Raw genomic sequence first — 18,120 nt, 5'->3', positions numbered from 1 at the left:
TGCCTTCTCTAACTAGCTTGTTCACCCTCCTTAGATAAATATGAACTAATCGAGTATTCCACAAGTGTGTCGTATTCAGAATATCGTGTTTTAATTTTTTTGTTGTTGATATTTCTTGGACATTTTTCAATAGAGTATCTTTCAATTTTAAATTATAGAGATCGATTTTCAATTCACTTGTACCAATTAAACATTCATTCTTGTAAATATTGCAAACACATTTGTCAAATAAACAAGAATATCCATATTTATCAAGCATAGAAATGAAAACAATATTTTCACCAAATCTGATACAAAAAAAAAACATCTTTATACTAATTTAAAATCATTGCTCAACAATAAGTAAACATCTCCCACGGCTTTGGCAGCAACTCTTGCCCCATTGCACAGCCTCAAGAAGGTCTCAACTTCTCTATGTCTCTTACTTCTTCCAATCACATGCAAATCATTACAGAGATGTGAGCCACAACCATATCCAATTCCCAAGAAGAAGAGTTAATTGAAATGTTTACTTCAATGTAGAACATACTCTTTCCAGAACCATTCTGGTCAAGATATTCCATGCAGTTACGCCATCAATGTCCAAGCTTCTTGCAGTAATGACAGACGTCACTAGTCTTGTCAGTCTTTACTGGTGTGGTTGCCATAGTACGGGACTTGGAGCTTGCGGTCAAGGGCACGTTCTTCTTGGAAGTATGGGTAGAACGCTTCTTTTTCTTTTCAAGTGGTCTATTATTCGAACCATATGAATAACCCACATAAAGAGTTGGATTTTCCTTTTTGATTGCGGACTCATACGTAACAAGCATGTTTACCAACTCCTCAAGAGATGGATCCATCTTGTTCATGTTGAAGTTCACCACAAAAGAATCAAACGAGCTCGGCAGTGACAAGAGCAACACGTCTGTGGTCAACTCGGCAGGAAACACAATATCCATGCCAACAATCTTGTCCAAAATCCCAATCAACGTCAGGCCATGCTCATGGACGGAAGCCCTATCTCGCACGCACAAAGTGATTAAATTCTTGAAGGTCGCATGTCTAATCGAGCGTGTTTGCTCACCAAAGAAATTTTTGAGATGCATATGAATATCAGCAGCATTCTTAGGATCCTCAAAAATCCTCTGTAACTCATCAGACATAGAAGTCTGCATATAACACTTGGATATCATGTCATGGTCACACCAATCTTTGAACTTTTCCACAAGACTGCACCCAGTCGGAGCCTCAAAAGGGGGCGGCTTCTCAAGAGTATATTCTATCCTTTTTGAATTCAAGAAGATTTTCAAATTTCTTAGCCAATTGAGGTAATTCGGACCGGTCAGTACATGTTTGTCGAGTATTGCAGATAATGGATTACGAATCGATGACATGTCAAAAATTTAGCACTGAAAAATAATAACAAATAAATGTTAACTCCTTTCCTCAGTAGGTACGTAAGGTCCAATTAGTCAATCATGATCACGAATAATATCAACCAATCATAATTCCTAACAGGTAGTTTCCAATTGCATCTCCATGCAACCCTATACGTAAAATTTTGCCTCACGCTTGATAAGGACCCAATAATATGACGTCGATCATCTTTACGTGTCAAGCCTTACCCATCGATGTAGAACCTTAATGGACGGTCACCACGAGTTCTCCCAATAACATGAGCCAAAATCATAGGAGTTCTCGCCATGTTTGTTCGTATGATTGCCAAATTCATACAACTTTGTTATTATAAAATAATAATGCACATACTCATTATTTATAATATTTCATGCATATATTATAAACAGTAAACTAATAAGTATGATTAATCGTCCCGATACTATTTGGCCCGTGTGAGCCAAACAGAGGCCTAGGTCCAATCCTAGGAAACTCATGGGATGCAAATGCACAATTACATAAGCGTCCAATATTTACATGTCTTGGATCTTCATAATTCATCATGGTCCACTATTTTTCATTCTTGATCTTCCTCTATCAAATATTTAAAATAAATATCCATGACAAATAGGGAAACATCTCATTGGATAGGAACCGGCTATAAACCAAGTCCATTATAAAATTTATAATTATTACAACTCATTCAACATAAAATATCCTAACATACACTTAGCTAATTAGTTTTGAACTTTTTATTATCCTTCATGAATAATATAACATATCATACACTATCAATTAATTATCACAATAATCAATTGATCAAATATTTATATCTTGGTCCAATAACTTACCGCTATGATTATAAATTAAATTAACAAAATAAACAAATAACTTTGTTTACCTTCCAATTAAATTATTTATTACCGAATTTCTTGTAAATAACCATTTACTATAAATAATAAAAGTCTCACTTTAATTATTTATTTAATGAGAAAATACATATAATTTGAATTTTCATAAAAATCAACCACTTCAATGTCTCAACGACTTAGGGCTCATGACACTTGGATATCCCAAAACACCTTTTGGAAACCCTAGTCATCATAGTCGTTGCAGGAGCTCCGTTTTCAGATTCCGGCCAACCAAATTTTTATTTTTTACTTAAAAGGGGATGCCATTGCTGCCCAAAAAATGGGCAGCAACATTTTCGGGAAAAAAAATAGAAAAATAGCCCACAAGTTTGGTTGATCTGATTTTATCATGTGGTTAGAAATTGACTTCAATACAATATTCAACAAATGCTACAGAGCAACCATGAGTCTGATACCATTGTTGGATCTTGATTCTCTCGTGCCCAAAAACGCAATAGAAATTTAAAAATTTTATGTAAAAATCGAGCACTTGTGTAGCATTAAAAAATCATAAACATTCATATGATGTTTAAGAAGTTTTACTTATAAATCTAGAAAGATTGATGATAACTCCAACCAAGTTGTAAATAACTTGGCTCTTGAAAAGTTAGACACTATCTACAAGCTTCTAAAAGCACACCTTGTTCAAATGGACTCAAGTTTCCAAGAGCACACTTTGCTTAAAAATGCCTTCTCCTTCAATTTAGATCCACGACTAGTAAACTAGATCCACCCTATATATGCATTATAATATATAGAGCATTTTTCAGTGAGAATCATTTTCATTAACCACAAAAGAAAGTGGCTAAAAAATGGAAAGAATGTGTATGAGGGGTACAACCAAGGGGTATGAAATGGAGTGAGGAGGTTGTTTCTCTTGATACTTCAAATGTGTTTTTACAAAATTTAAATCATGCATAGAAACTTGTGCATTTTTGGTCAAACATATACATACATGGCCCATGAAATTAACATTTAACTAATTATCAAGCACACACTAATTTAAGTTTAATCAATTAATTAAATCTTACTTGAACTCATTCAAGATCAATAGTATAATAATTATTCAACACTACTTGCATTTGGGTTCTAAAAAATCCAATAGTATTTAATTAATCCAACACTTCAATTAATTTAATTATTTGGACTATTCAAGGTCCACTACTGTTTAATTAATTAAATAAGTTCATAATAATAGTTTTGAAAATCACCATTTTTAAAAACTAATTATTTATTTAAGTAAACTTTTAATTTTGAAACACTTTCACAAATTAAAATGACTTTCCCCTTTATTCTCCATTATAATTCTCCTTTAGAAGTCGTACTTCTAATTTATCTCGCTTATAAATTACTTTATAAGCCGTTCAACTCATTGAACTAATTTTATTCTCAACGAGATCTAGAAATCCAGTACTTGTATGAACCTCAATGGTTCAATGATACAACTCGGAGTGGGTTCACATCTCAATATGATTCGAGATCATCAAGTCCTTATATGAGCCTACCCTATATAGCTTCATTCTTATTTATCAACTCATTGATAATAAAAACATCAGAACTCAAGTCTGATGGTACCCAACCAGTCATGTTAAATGTCCAACATCATCGCTAACATGACTCCATAGATATCAAATGATAGAGCTTGCAAGAACCATTCAATTATGGTTAGCGTACAGTACAGTCCCTTCAAATCATATCCCGATCGATTCAACAACCATTGGTATATCGAAAGTTGTCATAGAATCGATAACTATGTGTCATGTCATAGTTGCATAGAAGGTGTAATTAAAAAAAACTCATTTCTCAATTACCACCTACTCTGATCAGAGATTTCAAACTACAAATGCATGATATCACATAGGATATCCATACCCGAAGGTAAGTGATGAATCTCTGACTACAATGTATCGACTCCTACATGTTTCGACACAACATCCAACCTTGGAACTTGATGACCCCGGTTGAGTAGATAAATAAGTCAAAGTGAAGTACTAGCACATAGAGTCTCCATGTTGTCTCGGGTCATAAGGAATAATGGTGTACAACCATAAACTAGGACTTTTCCACTCGATAAGTGAGAACCACTTGGAAAGTCCTTTAGAGAGGGTTTTTCAGTGCACTCTAGAAGGAGCACCTATTTTCATGCTTGGACATCACCATGTCCCCTACCAATGACACGTTTTACTCACATTGCAAATTCTAGTCTCAAGCTCGAGTGGTTTTATCCTTATTTTTGGTGGCTGAATCGACTAGGAACGGTTTAGAATATACATTATTCCAAATATGAGTTTCATGATATTCATCATATGACCATCTCATATTCTTTATACTATTTGTATATTCAAGGGTTTTATATATGCAACTAGAATGTGTATACAAATAAATATGTGCCAAATTATTGAATTAAAATATTATTAAAATAAATATTGTCATATAAGAGGTATTACAAGGACCATCGGCCAACACTTGGCTCGACGAAAACCTACTCTAACAGACAGGTCGACAAGGTGGCAGGTCGATAAAAGTGGCAGGTCAGCATAGCTCACTCGCCACCGATCCCAGGTTGGCTAGATGGAAAGTCGGCAATGTGGCAGACCGATAAACACGGCAGGTCGGCACAACTTTCTTGCCATCGATCTCAATTCGGCTAGATGGCAGATCGACAAGGTGGAAAATTGGTAAACGTAGGAGGTTTGCATAGCTCCCTTCTCACCGATCTTAGGTCAACCAGAGGTAGCATGTCGGCACAGCTCTCTCACCACCAATCCCACGTCGGCAAGGTGATAGGTCGACAACATGGGAGGTCGGCTAGAACACCAGGTCAGCCAAAAGATATCAGATCACTTCAAAGATTTGACCTTCCATATTTAGGGAATATTTGGACAAGATCTCGACCGAGATTCATGGGATTTCAATCCCTATATTCTCGGATTCTAATTAAGGAAGGCGATACCAAATCCAGAGGTCTCTCCTATAAATACTAGGTTTGATTTCATTGTTAAGGGTTGAATATCATCGAGTGCATGCACATCACTCACTATATTCTGATGTCCTGGAATATTACTTGAGAATCGCAGGGGATACGCTAAAAACATCTTCCGACACCTCCCAATACTCTTGTTTTTGTTGCAGGTGATAGTTGTGTTTTGTTCGCTTATTTTAATGTGATTTTGTCAATAGTTTGCATTCATTTATTTGTCTTTGTTCGTGTTTTATTTTAGTTTTGTTTCTATAAATGCATTTGGCTACATAATCTACTCCCGGGTTTAATGTGTAGGAATTATCAAGTTTCATTAAGAAATCAGATTTTTTGCAAAAGTTCATGTGCTCGATCCTATGTGTTCATGCGATCGAGCGCACCTTCTGAAGATTTGAGACAGTGGGAATGGCATTTTTAACGCGCTCGATCCTGGAAACTCATGCGATCGAGCGCGGCAGAGGAAATTGAAAACAGAAGATTTGTAATTTTCATGCGCTCGATTGGACGTACTCATGCGATCGAGCGCGCTAGTCTGTTCGGGAAATATTTTGTAATTTTGGAAACTTTGTTATTTTGGGCTCTAACTTTTATTAGTTGTTTATTCCGATTTTTAGAGATTATTATTAGACTTTTACAATCTGATTGGGGGCTAGGTTTTGTTCTTACAATTCTCTCTCAAGTTTTCTTCTTTTCTTTTGAATTTTTCTTGAGTTTGTGATGAATCTTTCTAGCTAAACTTTTATTCTTGGTTGAGGGAGACGAAACCTTGATATAATTTATTCATGAGATTTGATTTTCAGTGTTTAATTCTTATTAAGTATCAATTTTTGATCTTTTTTATTTCATGTTTGTATGTGAATTTCTTAGACTGGCAATCTTAGGATTTTGCTACATAAACTATAGCTAAATTAGAATTCAAATCCGTAATTGTTTGAATCAACTAATTTGCGAAACAACTACGTTTGATATTTTCTGCTGTTGAATTTATTAAATCGTAAGGTCAATTATTGACTAGGCTAAATACAACTGCTGGTGTTTGTGTTGTCTAGATTCGTCAGTTTTACCCGTTTGAATGCTACCTTAGATTTAAATCTAGATCGCTGGAATCCGGATTAATTTATTGATAAGGTTTAATATAGAACGCTGGTGTCTAATCAACTAAAATTAAGGTGAAACAGGAATTTGCTTTTCAATGAAGAATATTTGATAGGATTAATTATTTTTAGGAAATCGATGATTGAATGAATAAATATCAAGGGTGTAGTCGACTGATACCAAGGCTTGTCTCCTATTGATTTCTTCAATTTAATTTTCATTCTTGCATGCTAGTGATTTTATCAATTTTTAATTGCTTAAATTTTTAGTAGTTAATTCAAACTCAAAACCCCCTTTAGTTTACTTAGGACACATTAAATTTACCTTTCCTCGTGGGAACGATCCCTACTCACGCTACTACAAATTTGTGGTTATCTGATTGAGTTGGGTAATTTGGGTGCGATACGACTTAGTGCTACCAAATTTTGGCGCCGTTGTCGGGGAACGATGTTTAATTTATTGTGTTCTATTTCTTTTTTTTTTTGTTCTGTTTTATCTCACTCTCTTCTATTTTCTTTGTTTCTATTTTTCTCTCGTTCATGCTTTCAGGTGATTTAGCTGAAGAAGACTTTCTTTACGACCCGGAGATTGAAAGGACCTTACACAGGCGAAGGAGAGAACTTCGTAGGCAACAATAAGAGGCAGCTGCTCGAGCTGTTTTCCAGAAGAAGAGATGGCTGCTAATGCAAACCTGAGTCTTAGACAATTGGGCACTCCTGATCCCAATCAACAACCTTTATGCATTACTTTTCCTACATTAAAAAATAATGCTACTTTTGAGCTTAAGTCTGGGTTGATTCACTTATTACCTGCTTTTCATTGTCTTGCAGGTGAGGACCCGAATAAACAATTAATGGAATTCCACGTGGTCTGCATGAGTATGAAACCCCATGGAGTGACAGAGGAGCAGATTCAGCTGAGAGCTTTTCCTTTCTCTTTGAAGAATGCTGCTAAGGATTGGCTATATTACTTGCCCTCTGGTTCTATCACAACTTGGACGGAGATGAAAAAATCTTTTTGGAGAAATACTCCCCAGAATCTAGAGCCGCGAACATCTGGTAGGAAATCTATAGAATCAAGCAATACTCCAGAGAATCACTGCATGAGTACTGGGAGCGGTTCAAGAAGCTTTGTGCTAGCTGTCCGCAGCACCAGATAAGTGAAAATCAATTAATACAATTTTGCTATGAAGGTTTGTTACCTCATGACAGGAGTATGCTAGACGCAGCCAGTGGAGGAGTTTTTTGTGGACAAAACTCCGGTACAAGCAAGGAATCTGATAGAGAATATGGCTGCCAATTCTCAACAATTTGGCACCATCAGGAATGAGCATGTACCAAAGAAAAACACCGAGGTAAATGTCTCTTCCCTTGAGCAACAATTAATTGAATTGACGTCTCTTGTGCGTCAGATGGCTGTAGGGAATGGACAACTTGCAAAGACATGTGGAATTTGTGCTGTAGTGGGACATGCTACTGATATGTGTCCCACACTTCAAGAAGAATCGGTAGAACAGGTCAATGCTACTGGAGGATTTCCTGGACCACCACAAAGGAAATATGATCCTTATTCCAACACATACAATCCTGGTTAAAAGGATCTTCCAAATCTGAGATATGGGAATCCTCAAGCAAATCAATCGGGCCCTCAAGCACCACCGCACAATCAAGCTTATAGGCCACCATATCCTCAACAGCAGCAGCGTCCTCAGATTCCCAATCCGGGTGAGTTTCTTGAAAATATTGTTTTAAGGAGCTTGCTACTAATACTGTAATTTTCCAACAGGAAACCAGAGCAAGTATTCAAAACTTGAATACCCAGATGGGACAGCTCGCCACCGCCATCAATAAGTTAGAAGCATAACATTCTAATTGTCTACCATCTCAAACAATTCCAAATCCAAGAGAGAACGCAAGTGCTATTACTCTACGAAATGGAAAGGAATTGAAAATTAAAGAGAAAAAAGTGGAGGCTTCACCCAAGGAAAAGCCACAAGAAGAACCGAAGGCGACTGATGGAGAAGCATCCAAGGAAGAAGCGCCAAGAGGTAAGTTTCCGCCACTTTCTGAATATAAGCATGTTGCCCCTTTTTCCTTAGCACTTAAGGAGTCTAGAAAAGATTAAGGGATAAAGGATCTTTATGAGACTTTTCGTAGATGTGAGATGAATATTCTGTTGTTATACGCTATTAAGCCGGTACCTCGATACGCGAAGTTCTTGAAAGAATTGTGCACAGCAAAGAGGAAGCAGACACTGAAGGGTTGTCAAAAAGTGGAACTTGGTGAGAACGTATCTGCTGTGATCCAACGAAAATTGCCCGCAAAATTCAAGGATCCAGATATGTTTTCTATCCCATGCACTTTAGGAAATGTTAGACTTGAGAAGGCCATGTTAGATCTAGGAGCATCAATCAACATTATGCCATATTCTATCTATACATCCTTGAAACTTGGTCCATTGAACAAAACTGGAATTGTTATTCAATTAGCTGATAGGTCTAATGCATACCCTAGGGGAATAGTGGAAGATGCGTTAGTGCAAGTAAATGGCTTGGTATTTCCTACAGATTTTTATGTGCTAGACATGGAAAACGGTGATCATAATAGTCCTATTTTGTTAGGCAGACCATTCTTGAAAACTTCCATGACTAAAATTGATGTTCACAGTGGCACACTCGCCATGGAATTTTATGGCGAGGTTGTAAAATTTAATATTTATGATGCCATGAAATTTCCTAATAGTGATGATTGTGTGTTTTCTGTTGATATTGTGGATTACTTGGCACAAGATTATTGTGAGCATGCAGGAAAAGATGATCTAGAGGTGGCTCTCGTTGCACCCATTCAGCAGGATGATGGAATTGAAGTCAGTGAAGAAGTGAAACAGATTGAGCGAATTCTGAACAATGCTTCTGAGTTACCTCAGTCAGGTAATTTCTCTTATTTATCTTTACCAATCTCTAATACTCGGCGTCTTCCATCTGTTTTGCAGGCATCAGTGGTCGAACTAAAGACACTTCCAAAACATCTCAAGTATGTTTTCCTTGGATAAGGAGAAACATTACCAGTCATCATCTTCAATAGTTTGGAAGCCGACCAAGAAGAATAGCTAGTCAAAGTATTGCAAGAGCACAAGACTGCTATTGGGTGGACTACAGCAAACATCAAGGGAATTAGTCCTTACACATGCATGCACCGAATTTTGATGGAGGAAGGAGCAAATCCCTATCGTCAGCCACAGAGAAAGTTGAACCCACCAATGATGGAGGTGGTAAAGGCTGAAATTCTGAAACTCCTTGAAGTTGGAGTCATCTACCCGATTTTTGACAGTCAGTGGGTCAGTCCGGTCCAAGTGGTACCCAAGAAAACCGGAATTACTGTGGTGACGAATAAGGATGATGAGATGGTTCCCACCCATATTCAAAATGGGTGGAGGGTTTGTATTTATTATAGGAAGCTGAATACCGGAACCCGAAAGGACCACTTTCTTTTACCCTTTATTTATCAAATGATTGAAAGGTTAGCGTGTCACCCTTACTATTGTTTTTTTGATGCATATTCTGGTTATTTTCAGATTTCTATCGCACCGGAGGATCAGGAAAAGATGACATTCCCATGCCCGTTTGACACCTTCGCATATCGACGAATGCCCTTTGGACTTTGCAATGCACCGGCCACTTTTTAACGGTGTATGGTTAGTATTTTTTCTAATTTCACCGAGCATATCTTAGAAGTTTTTATGGATGATTTTACTGTCTATGGTGATTCATTCGAAAACTGTCTATCTAACCTTGCTCTTGTCCTTAAGAGGTGTGTCGAAACCAACTTAGTCTTAAATTCTGAAAAATGTCACTTTATGGTTGGGCAATGTGTTGTGTTAGGCCATGTTGTTTCATCTAAGGGAATAGAGGTGGAAAATGCTAAAATTGATATTATTCAGTCTCTCCCTTATCCCACATGTGTGCGGGAAGTGCGTTGTTTTCTTGGCCATGCAGGTTTCTACAGGAGATACATTCAAGACTTCGCCAAGATTGCATCCCCCATGTGCAAGCTGTTGCAAAAAGATGTCTCGTTTGAGTTTGATAAACCATGCAACACATCTTTTGATAAACTCAAAGACTCCTTAACATCTGCACCAATAATCCAACCACCAGACTGGAGCCAACCATTCTAGATCATGTGTGATGCCAGCGACTATGCAGTTGGCGCGGTTTTAGGCCAGAAAGTTGGGAAATCATTGCATATTATCTACTACGCTTCGTGTATCCTAAACGATGCCCAACGAAACTACTCCACCACTGAAAAGGAGCTCTTAGATGTTGTTTTTGCATTAGAAAAATTCCGCTCTTATTTACTTGGTGTTAAAGTCATTGTTTATTCTGATCATGCAGCTCTTCGTTTTCTGATGGCGAAGAAGGAGACAAAACCAAGGCTGATAAGATGGATACTACTTTTGAGCGAATTTGATGTGGAAATCAAGGACAAAAGAGGGATCGAGAATCGAGTTGTTGACCACTTGAGTCGCCTAATTCATGTCGATGAGGAGCTCAATTTGCGAGAAGAATTTACTGATGAGCAACTGTTTTCAGCAAGCACGGAATTACCCTGGTACGCAAGCATTGTGAATTATTTAGTTACTAATGGTATTCCCTCTGAATTTTCAAAGGCGCAAAAGGACAAAGTGAGAAGTGATGCCAAGCGTGCATATCGGATGAGCCAGTTCATGTTGGACGATCGATTCGTGCCGGTCCCCGATCCCATACGACCTATGCCTCTTCCCCGCTGCACTACTACCGTCACTATTCGAGAATTGGCCCAACATGCTCGGTACCAAAATGAATTCAATGCCGCCACGGCTTCCAATTTTCAAGTCCTGGTCTCCATTTGTCGTGACATTTCTGAGCGGATTGGGATTGACCCTACCACGCTTCCACCGGCTGTCCCATTCCCGCCACCTTTTGCATTTTCCTTTGCCGATCCTGTCCCTCCTCCCGAGCATGAAGAGGAGGACAACACCAACCGCTAAACCAAGGTAGTCTTATTTATTTTCTTTGCTTTGCATTCTGTTTGCATTTTGTCTTTGGTTTGTTGGTTGTTTTTTTCGTTTAGTTCTTGAGCAGTGAGGACACTGCTTAGTTTAAGTGTGGGGGGTGTTTCATGCATTTGTTTCATGCATTTTGTGTGCATCCATGCATTTTTTTTCTGTTGCATTGTTTCATTTCGTTAATGTTAGTATCATATCATTGTCATTGTGTTGCATTCGTATTGAGTTGAGAGAGAAATGGTAGTTTGGCCAATGATGTAGAATTATTTTTTTTGTTGTTGTTTAGTAATTGAATCACACGCCTTTCTGATAAGTGTATTTTATACACTTAATTTATATATGATTTTAATTATTAAATATTGGTTTCGAGCAGATTTATGTGTGGGTTTTGTTGTTTTTGTGTTCGTAGGGAATTATGGAGATTTCGTGGAAGAAAATAAGAAATAAGAAAATTGAGTGAGAAAAGAGAAAATAAAAGAAAGGAAAAAGTAAAGAAGAAAAGAAAGGAACAGACAAGAACAGTAAAGAAATCGAAATGGGCTTTGTTAATGGGCTTCTTGTTGGCGCTTAAAAGAAGCGCTAAAGAGAGAAATTGAAGCGCTGTCGCGCTAACTTTTCCTGAAGCGAGAGAGTTTTGATAGAGTTTTATGCGTGCCCGCCTGGATTGTTGGAGCGGGCGCGCGTCGCGAGATTTTAGCGTTTTAAAATTTTTATCGGGGAAGGAAACTTTTATATTATCTTGGGCTTTTTGTTGGGCTTTTGTGCATGATATAAAAGGGATTACTTATCAGACAAGAGGGGGGAAGCCGCCACACAAAAATCACACGTACATAACAGAGAATTGATTGTGAGATTTCTGGGAAGGAAATTCGGAGCTTTAATTGAAGAACGAAGACGGAGATCGATAGACCGGACACGGCGTCGATGACGAATTTGTTTTCTTTATCTTTTATTTATTTAATTCTGAATATGTTTAGATTTTTGAACATGATTTGTTTTATTCAGAATTTTATTATGAACTAAACTTTTTATAGTCTAGAGGTCGGATGGAACCTGGTGTAGATGGTTTCATGAATTTTTGATTTTATTGAATTGAGTTTCTTCTAGATGAATTATTTTTTCTAGAATTGATTGTCTTTTCAATTATCTGATCAATAATTGATTTGTATTATTTATTTGAAATCTGGTACTCGGGAGAGGAGATTTTGAATAGGACCATTATAAAATACACTGTTAATTATTTATATCGCTCGGGAGAGTGTATAATTTTAATAGAGCTTTTAAAAAAGAACATTGTTTTGAATTGATCACTGCAAGTAGATTCTTAATAGGGATATTGGAATTGAATTGTAGTTGATATATTTTATTCGGCACTCGGGAGAGGGAATAATACACTTAAGTGTTCTTGGCTATTAATTCATTGAAATTCATGAAGATTAATTAATTAGGATTGATTGTTGTTGAAACCAGGTGAAATCTAAACCTCTAGACCATTTTTCTCTGATTGATTTTTATCTGAAAGTTATGCGCGTGCTATAAAATCATCTGCTTATTTTTATTTTTATGCAAATCTCTCAAATATTGATTTTCTAGATAAAGTTTAGACTATTTTAATTACAAGCACTAAATATTTTCATTTTACTCCCTGTGGGATCGATACTTGATTTTATCACTATATTAAAACTTGACAGTCGTACGCTTGCGAGGAATTTTCACAACAAGTTTTTGGCGCCGTTGTCGGGGAGTAAATTTTGATTATTTTTTTAGTCTTGTTACCAATTAGTCTAGATTTTAATTAAGAGTTTTTTTAATTTTATTTTAAGTTACTATTTGATTTCTTCTTATTTTTAGTTGCAGCCTATGCGACGATCTCAAAGTGCGAATTCTCTACTTTTTGATCCGGAGATCGAACGAACTGCACGTGCTTTGAGAAAAGCGAAAAGAGAAGAAATTGAAAGAATGGCTGAAGAATAAGTAAATCAAGCTCCTCTGGTGCCAATTAGAGACCACTTCAGACCGACGATCCAGGCTCACTATTCTGGAATCGCTCGAGGGACCATTAACGCCAACAATTTTGAACTGAAGCCGGCATTAATCAACATGGTGCAATCAAACCAATTTAATGGGAGCGCCACTGCTGATCCTCACCTACACCTGCGGACTTTCTTGGAAATAACCGATACGGTAAAAATTAATGGTGTGTCTGAGAATATTATTCGTTTACGCTTGTTTCCGTTTTCTCTCAGGGATCAAGCAAGGAGTTGGTTGCAATCACTGCCGCTAGGAAGCATCACTACTTGGGAGGGGATGGCAAAAAAATTTCTTGAAAAATATTTTCCACCTGCCAAATCCACCCAACTGAAGATAGAGATCAACACCTTCCAGCATATGGCCACTGAACAACTATACGAGGCATGTGAAAGGTACAAAGAATTACTTAGACGTTGTCCTAACCACAATTTTGCAGATTGGGAACAGATCGAGTGGTTTTACAATGGACTGAATGCGCCTACGAGGATGAACGTGGATTTTGCTTCTGGAGGTACTATTTTTTCAAAGGACCCCTCTCAAGCCTATGATATGTTGGAACAGATGACGATCAATAGTTTTCAATGGCCATCTGAGCGTACATGTAAGGCCCAAAAATATTAAATTCTTAATTACGGGATTTAAGATTTAAATTCCGAAAATGAGAAAAGAGTTATTTGAAGAAGTTAAGAAATGAGAGATTTCAATTTCGGGTCAGAAATATTTAATTTTAGGATTTTTTGGATTTTAAGATTTTGATATCCGGAATACTTAAATTAAAAGATTAAAAATATTTCAATTGATATTGATGGAATTTAAGATGTAAATTCCAAGATTATAAATATTAAAGATTTAATTTGAGGATGAAATCCGAGCAAGGACCCATTTGCAAATATTGAGCAATTCAAGGACTAAAATGCGATAAGGTCCGAAATGATTTAATTTTAATCCGAGAATATTTAATTTGAGAATATTTAGAGTTTAGAATGAAATTATATTATTCTTAAATTATTTAGAATTGAAATTGAATTAAATCGCTTGTTAGGGAACTGATTTGCAATTAGGTCAAAGTTCAGGGACCAAAGTGCAATTTCCTTGCAACTTGTTGTTTTTAAACGTGTAAATAAGGCAAAGGGATCAGAATGTTCAGATAAGGAACCGAGAAGAGAGGAAAAAGGGTTCCAAAGTCATTTTGATTCTTAAAGCTCCGATAAAAATTGATCCGCTCGGTAGAATTTCTGATTGAGCATATATTTGCGATCACGACTCCGAGTGCTATGTTTTGACGTAAGTTTTATGAAGTTCTACCATGTTTGAATTTTATGATATTGTTAGAATTAAGATTTGATTGTATAAGCATGTTCTAGCATATACGACGATAGCATATTTCAGACGGATCGAGAAAAGATAGTCGTTTGAACATGATTTAGATTTTTGAAAGAATTATCGAAATTCTGAATTTTGGGAAATGTTTTTACGTGTATGTACTGCTGAATTAGTGATGAATATTGGTTTAGATGTTTGCATTAATAATGATAATGCATTTGGCATTTCCGGTTTTGTATCGTTACGCCGTCGGTTCAAGATTTTGAGTTGATATGCATTATGAATGTCTAGAGCTGATCTTTAAGCTTATTGTGGATGAATTGAATATGTGATGATGTTGAGAATGAAGATATAATGATATTTGAATCGAAAGATTTATCGGACTCGAATAGTTGCGACGTCGGTTTGAATTCCGATTGTATTAGCAAGATTTGAACTCTATAAGCTTTAAAGAACCATCGATTCAGATTGGAAATTGATGTTTAGATATGTTATAATCTATTTCAGATTTAAATTGAAGATTATCAAAGTTGAATCGACGAGTTCGAGTTCGAATGACTTGAAGTGTTTGAAGTTGAATAAAAAACACCTTCAAGTAGCACTGATTGAAATGAGCATAATTGTATGATCGATTTGGCTAGTTTAAGGTTGATCAGCATTGGCACAAGTTCGCAACAGATTCAAGATGTTTGAATTGCGATAAAAGGTATGAGTCGACATTATTCTCTCCAAGTAGAACAACTCGAGAACGTGGTGGTTTTCGAGTTTTTCTGAAATCACATACTTATTTGTTTAAGTGCTCTTATGTGATTTTACTTGCTCTTGTTGCTATGAATGATTCTTGATTTGTGTGTTCAAGATGTCTATCAGTAATTATATGATTTAATGCATCAAGATTATGTTGCATTCATCTTGAACCCTACCTTGAATAGCACAGAGGGCAGAATGGCCTAGAGTGCATATGACGTTTGGAGAACTGTAGTTGAGTGGCATGGAATGTAGATTTACTTCCAGAGTCAGATGACTCATGGCACGGAATATAGATTTATATCCAGAGCTAGATGACTCACTATAGTTGCACCAAAGTCAGGGGAATTGAGATATTTAACACCACCTCGATTGGGAGAGTCGGTGGTTAGTTAAAGATTTTATTCCCCGGGATCCCAAGAACTAAGCTTATTGGTATCTGATTTGATAGCCTATTCCTTGACATATGCATTGCATTTATGCATTAACCTAGAGATTTCTATGGTTTAGAATATGCAGTTATCAATGCTAGCATGTTGTGATATGACATTCTAGATATGAATGTTTTGTTATGTTTTGTATGCTATTGCTTTAGATGAATAGTTATGCTTCAAGAGTTTAAGAGTCGATGATGATTCTATGATTTACATGTTATTACATGTTTTATGATTTCAGATTATTATGGCATATAGATTCCATATGCTTTAATGATGTATATGCATGTCTTTCATACTAAGATTTATTCTCACCGGAGTTATCCAGCTGTTGCTTTGTTTTTATGTGTGCATTGCATCAGGTTGGGGCATGATCAAGCTAGAGTTGGCTTGGATAGATCGAGAAGAGTCATAACATGTGGTGACTCGGGTTTTAAGCAAATGACATGGATTTATGATTTGGTAATCATGTTAGAAAGCAAGAACCTTTGTATAAGTTGTTTTTGTCAAGTATTGATTTATACTTGAGAATTCCTGTATTCTAGATCACTTGATATTAGTTTGAATGCATGTAAATTATCTAGAATCATGTTGAGAAGTTTATATGAAGTTGGTATGAGATTTGGAATCATATTGTACAGCAAAGATACATTTTTATTTTCTGGACAGGGTGCCCGCTCGATCGGGTGAACTTCACCGATCGAGCGAGGCCTGTGTTTGCAAAAATAGAGTATTGAGCTTTTGGGCTCCCTCGATCGGGTGAGTTTCACCGATCGAGCAAGACCAAAAGTGTTGCAGACCGAGAGATTAGAATTTTAGCTCGCTCGATCGGCTGAGTTTGCCCGATCGAGCGAGGTGATGGTTTTTAAAAATTTTTTTTTTTTAGCTTTTGGTTTATTATTCATGTATTGTTTGATTAATTGTTAATTAATCGTTTATTGCCCTAACATGAGATTAGCAACCCGAGGTCCTCACAACAGGTGGTATCAGAGCGTAAAGTCTTGGACTAAGATAGAAGTTGAGCGGAGTAGATTGAGTCGCATGCATTTATAGTATTGCATGAGTATGCTTTACTTGCTTTACAACATTGTATGCGATGATGAGTATTGATTAACACTGCTTGCTTTACTGATAGAATTACATGCTTATATGCTGAGATGTATGCCTGAGTTATTGAATTCATTAGAATAAGTGAATTCGTTTTAAGCATGTAATATGTGAAAAAGCATGAGACTTTGCAAGCATGTGTTCTATTCAAAAGCATGAGATTATATGTATATTATACTGAAATTGCATTTGATAATCTCTGCCATATATATATTGCTTCTGTTATCGAATGAGACAAATTATGCAGATAGCATGAGAACCTCAGACAGAACAAAATCGCAGACAGAACAGAACAGAGTTGAGGTAAGTTTTGAGCCAATCAACCAACTCAGACAGATACTGAATATGCTATGTCGAGAAAGGGGTTGATTTAAAGAGCTAGATCAGTTTTTCAAGAGAAGACTATTCAGATGAACATAGAACCAGCTTGATTTATATCAACTCCAGGACTTAGCAGGAAGTTGGTGAAGTTGCCAGAAGAAGTATTGAAATGTTTGGCAGGTAAGTAAACAGATTTGTTTCTTTCCGTATATGATAAAGAAGATAGAAAAACAGAATTTGCCAAACAGAAGCATAGTCACTTGAATGAGATCATGGAAGCCAATGACAGAACAAAGAAATTTTTGTTCACGCCTCTATCATTGCAAAAAACTATGATCATCACCTTCACTACATATGTTATAGCAGTATAGCTATGAAGCAAGAGATAGTGACAACTGCAACAAAGATCGATACCTAAAACTCCAGCAGATGAAGAAATATAAGCATAGCTTCCCTAGCTGAAACAGATCAAGAGAAAATTTGAATGACAGATAAGGTCATAGGCAATAAGCAAGTACAGAAAATGAGGCTCAAGTTGTATCAGATAAGAATATTGCAGGTAAGTGAGTTAATTCTAGTTAACAGCTTATATATTTTGCAAAGCATACATTCATAGATCAGTGATTTGTTATGCTATAATCCGTATCTGATGAGCCTTTATTCATCATATTTGCTGAGATTTTTCCTTTGAGTAGGTGGAACACATTTGTAAGATTCTATGAAATACAGAATTGAGGAAATAAGATTGAATGTG

General features: G+C 36.5%; 1 protein-coding gene across 1 annotated transcript; it reads right to left on the bottom strand.

The window, feature by feature from the left end:
- Window positions 1–575: 575 nt before the first annotated feature.
- On the bottom strand, window positions 576–1,373 carry LOC140861561 (uncharacterized). Its single transcript, XM_073264584.1, has one exon. It carries the CDS (start codon window positions 1,371–1,373, stop codon window positions 576–578), a length of 798 nt encoding a protein of 265 aa, XP_073120685.1.
- Window positions 1,374–18,120: the final 16,747 nt, after the last annotated feature.

This window comes from Henckelia pumila, chromosome 4 (assembly GCF_033568475.1).
Source record: "Henckelia pumila isolate YLH828 chromosome 4, ASM3356847v2, whole genome shotgun sequence".
Classification (NCBI taxonomy): domain Eukaryota; kingdom Viridiplantae; phylum Streptophyta; class Magnoliopsida; order Lamiales; family Gesneriaceae; genus Henckelia; species Henckelia pumila.
Note: the sequence above shows the minus strand (reverse complement) of the source record. Positions and strands in the feature narration are given on the sequence as shown.

Coding starts and splice junctions, on each gene's coding strand:
- LOC140861561 (XM_073264584.1), bottom strand. CDS start 1,373: ATGTCATCGATTCGTAATCCATTATCTGCAATACTCGACAAACATGTA.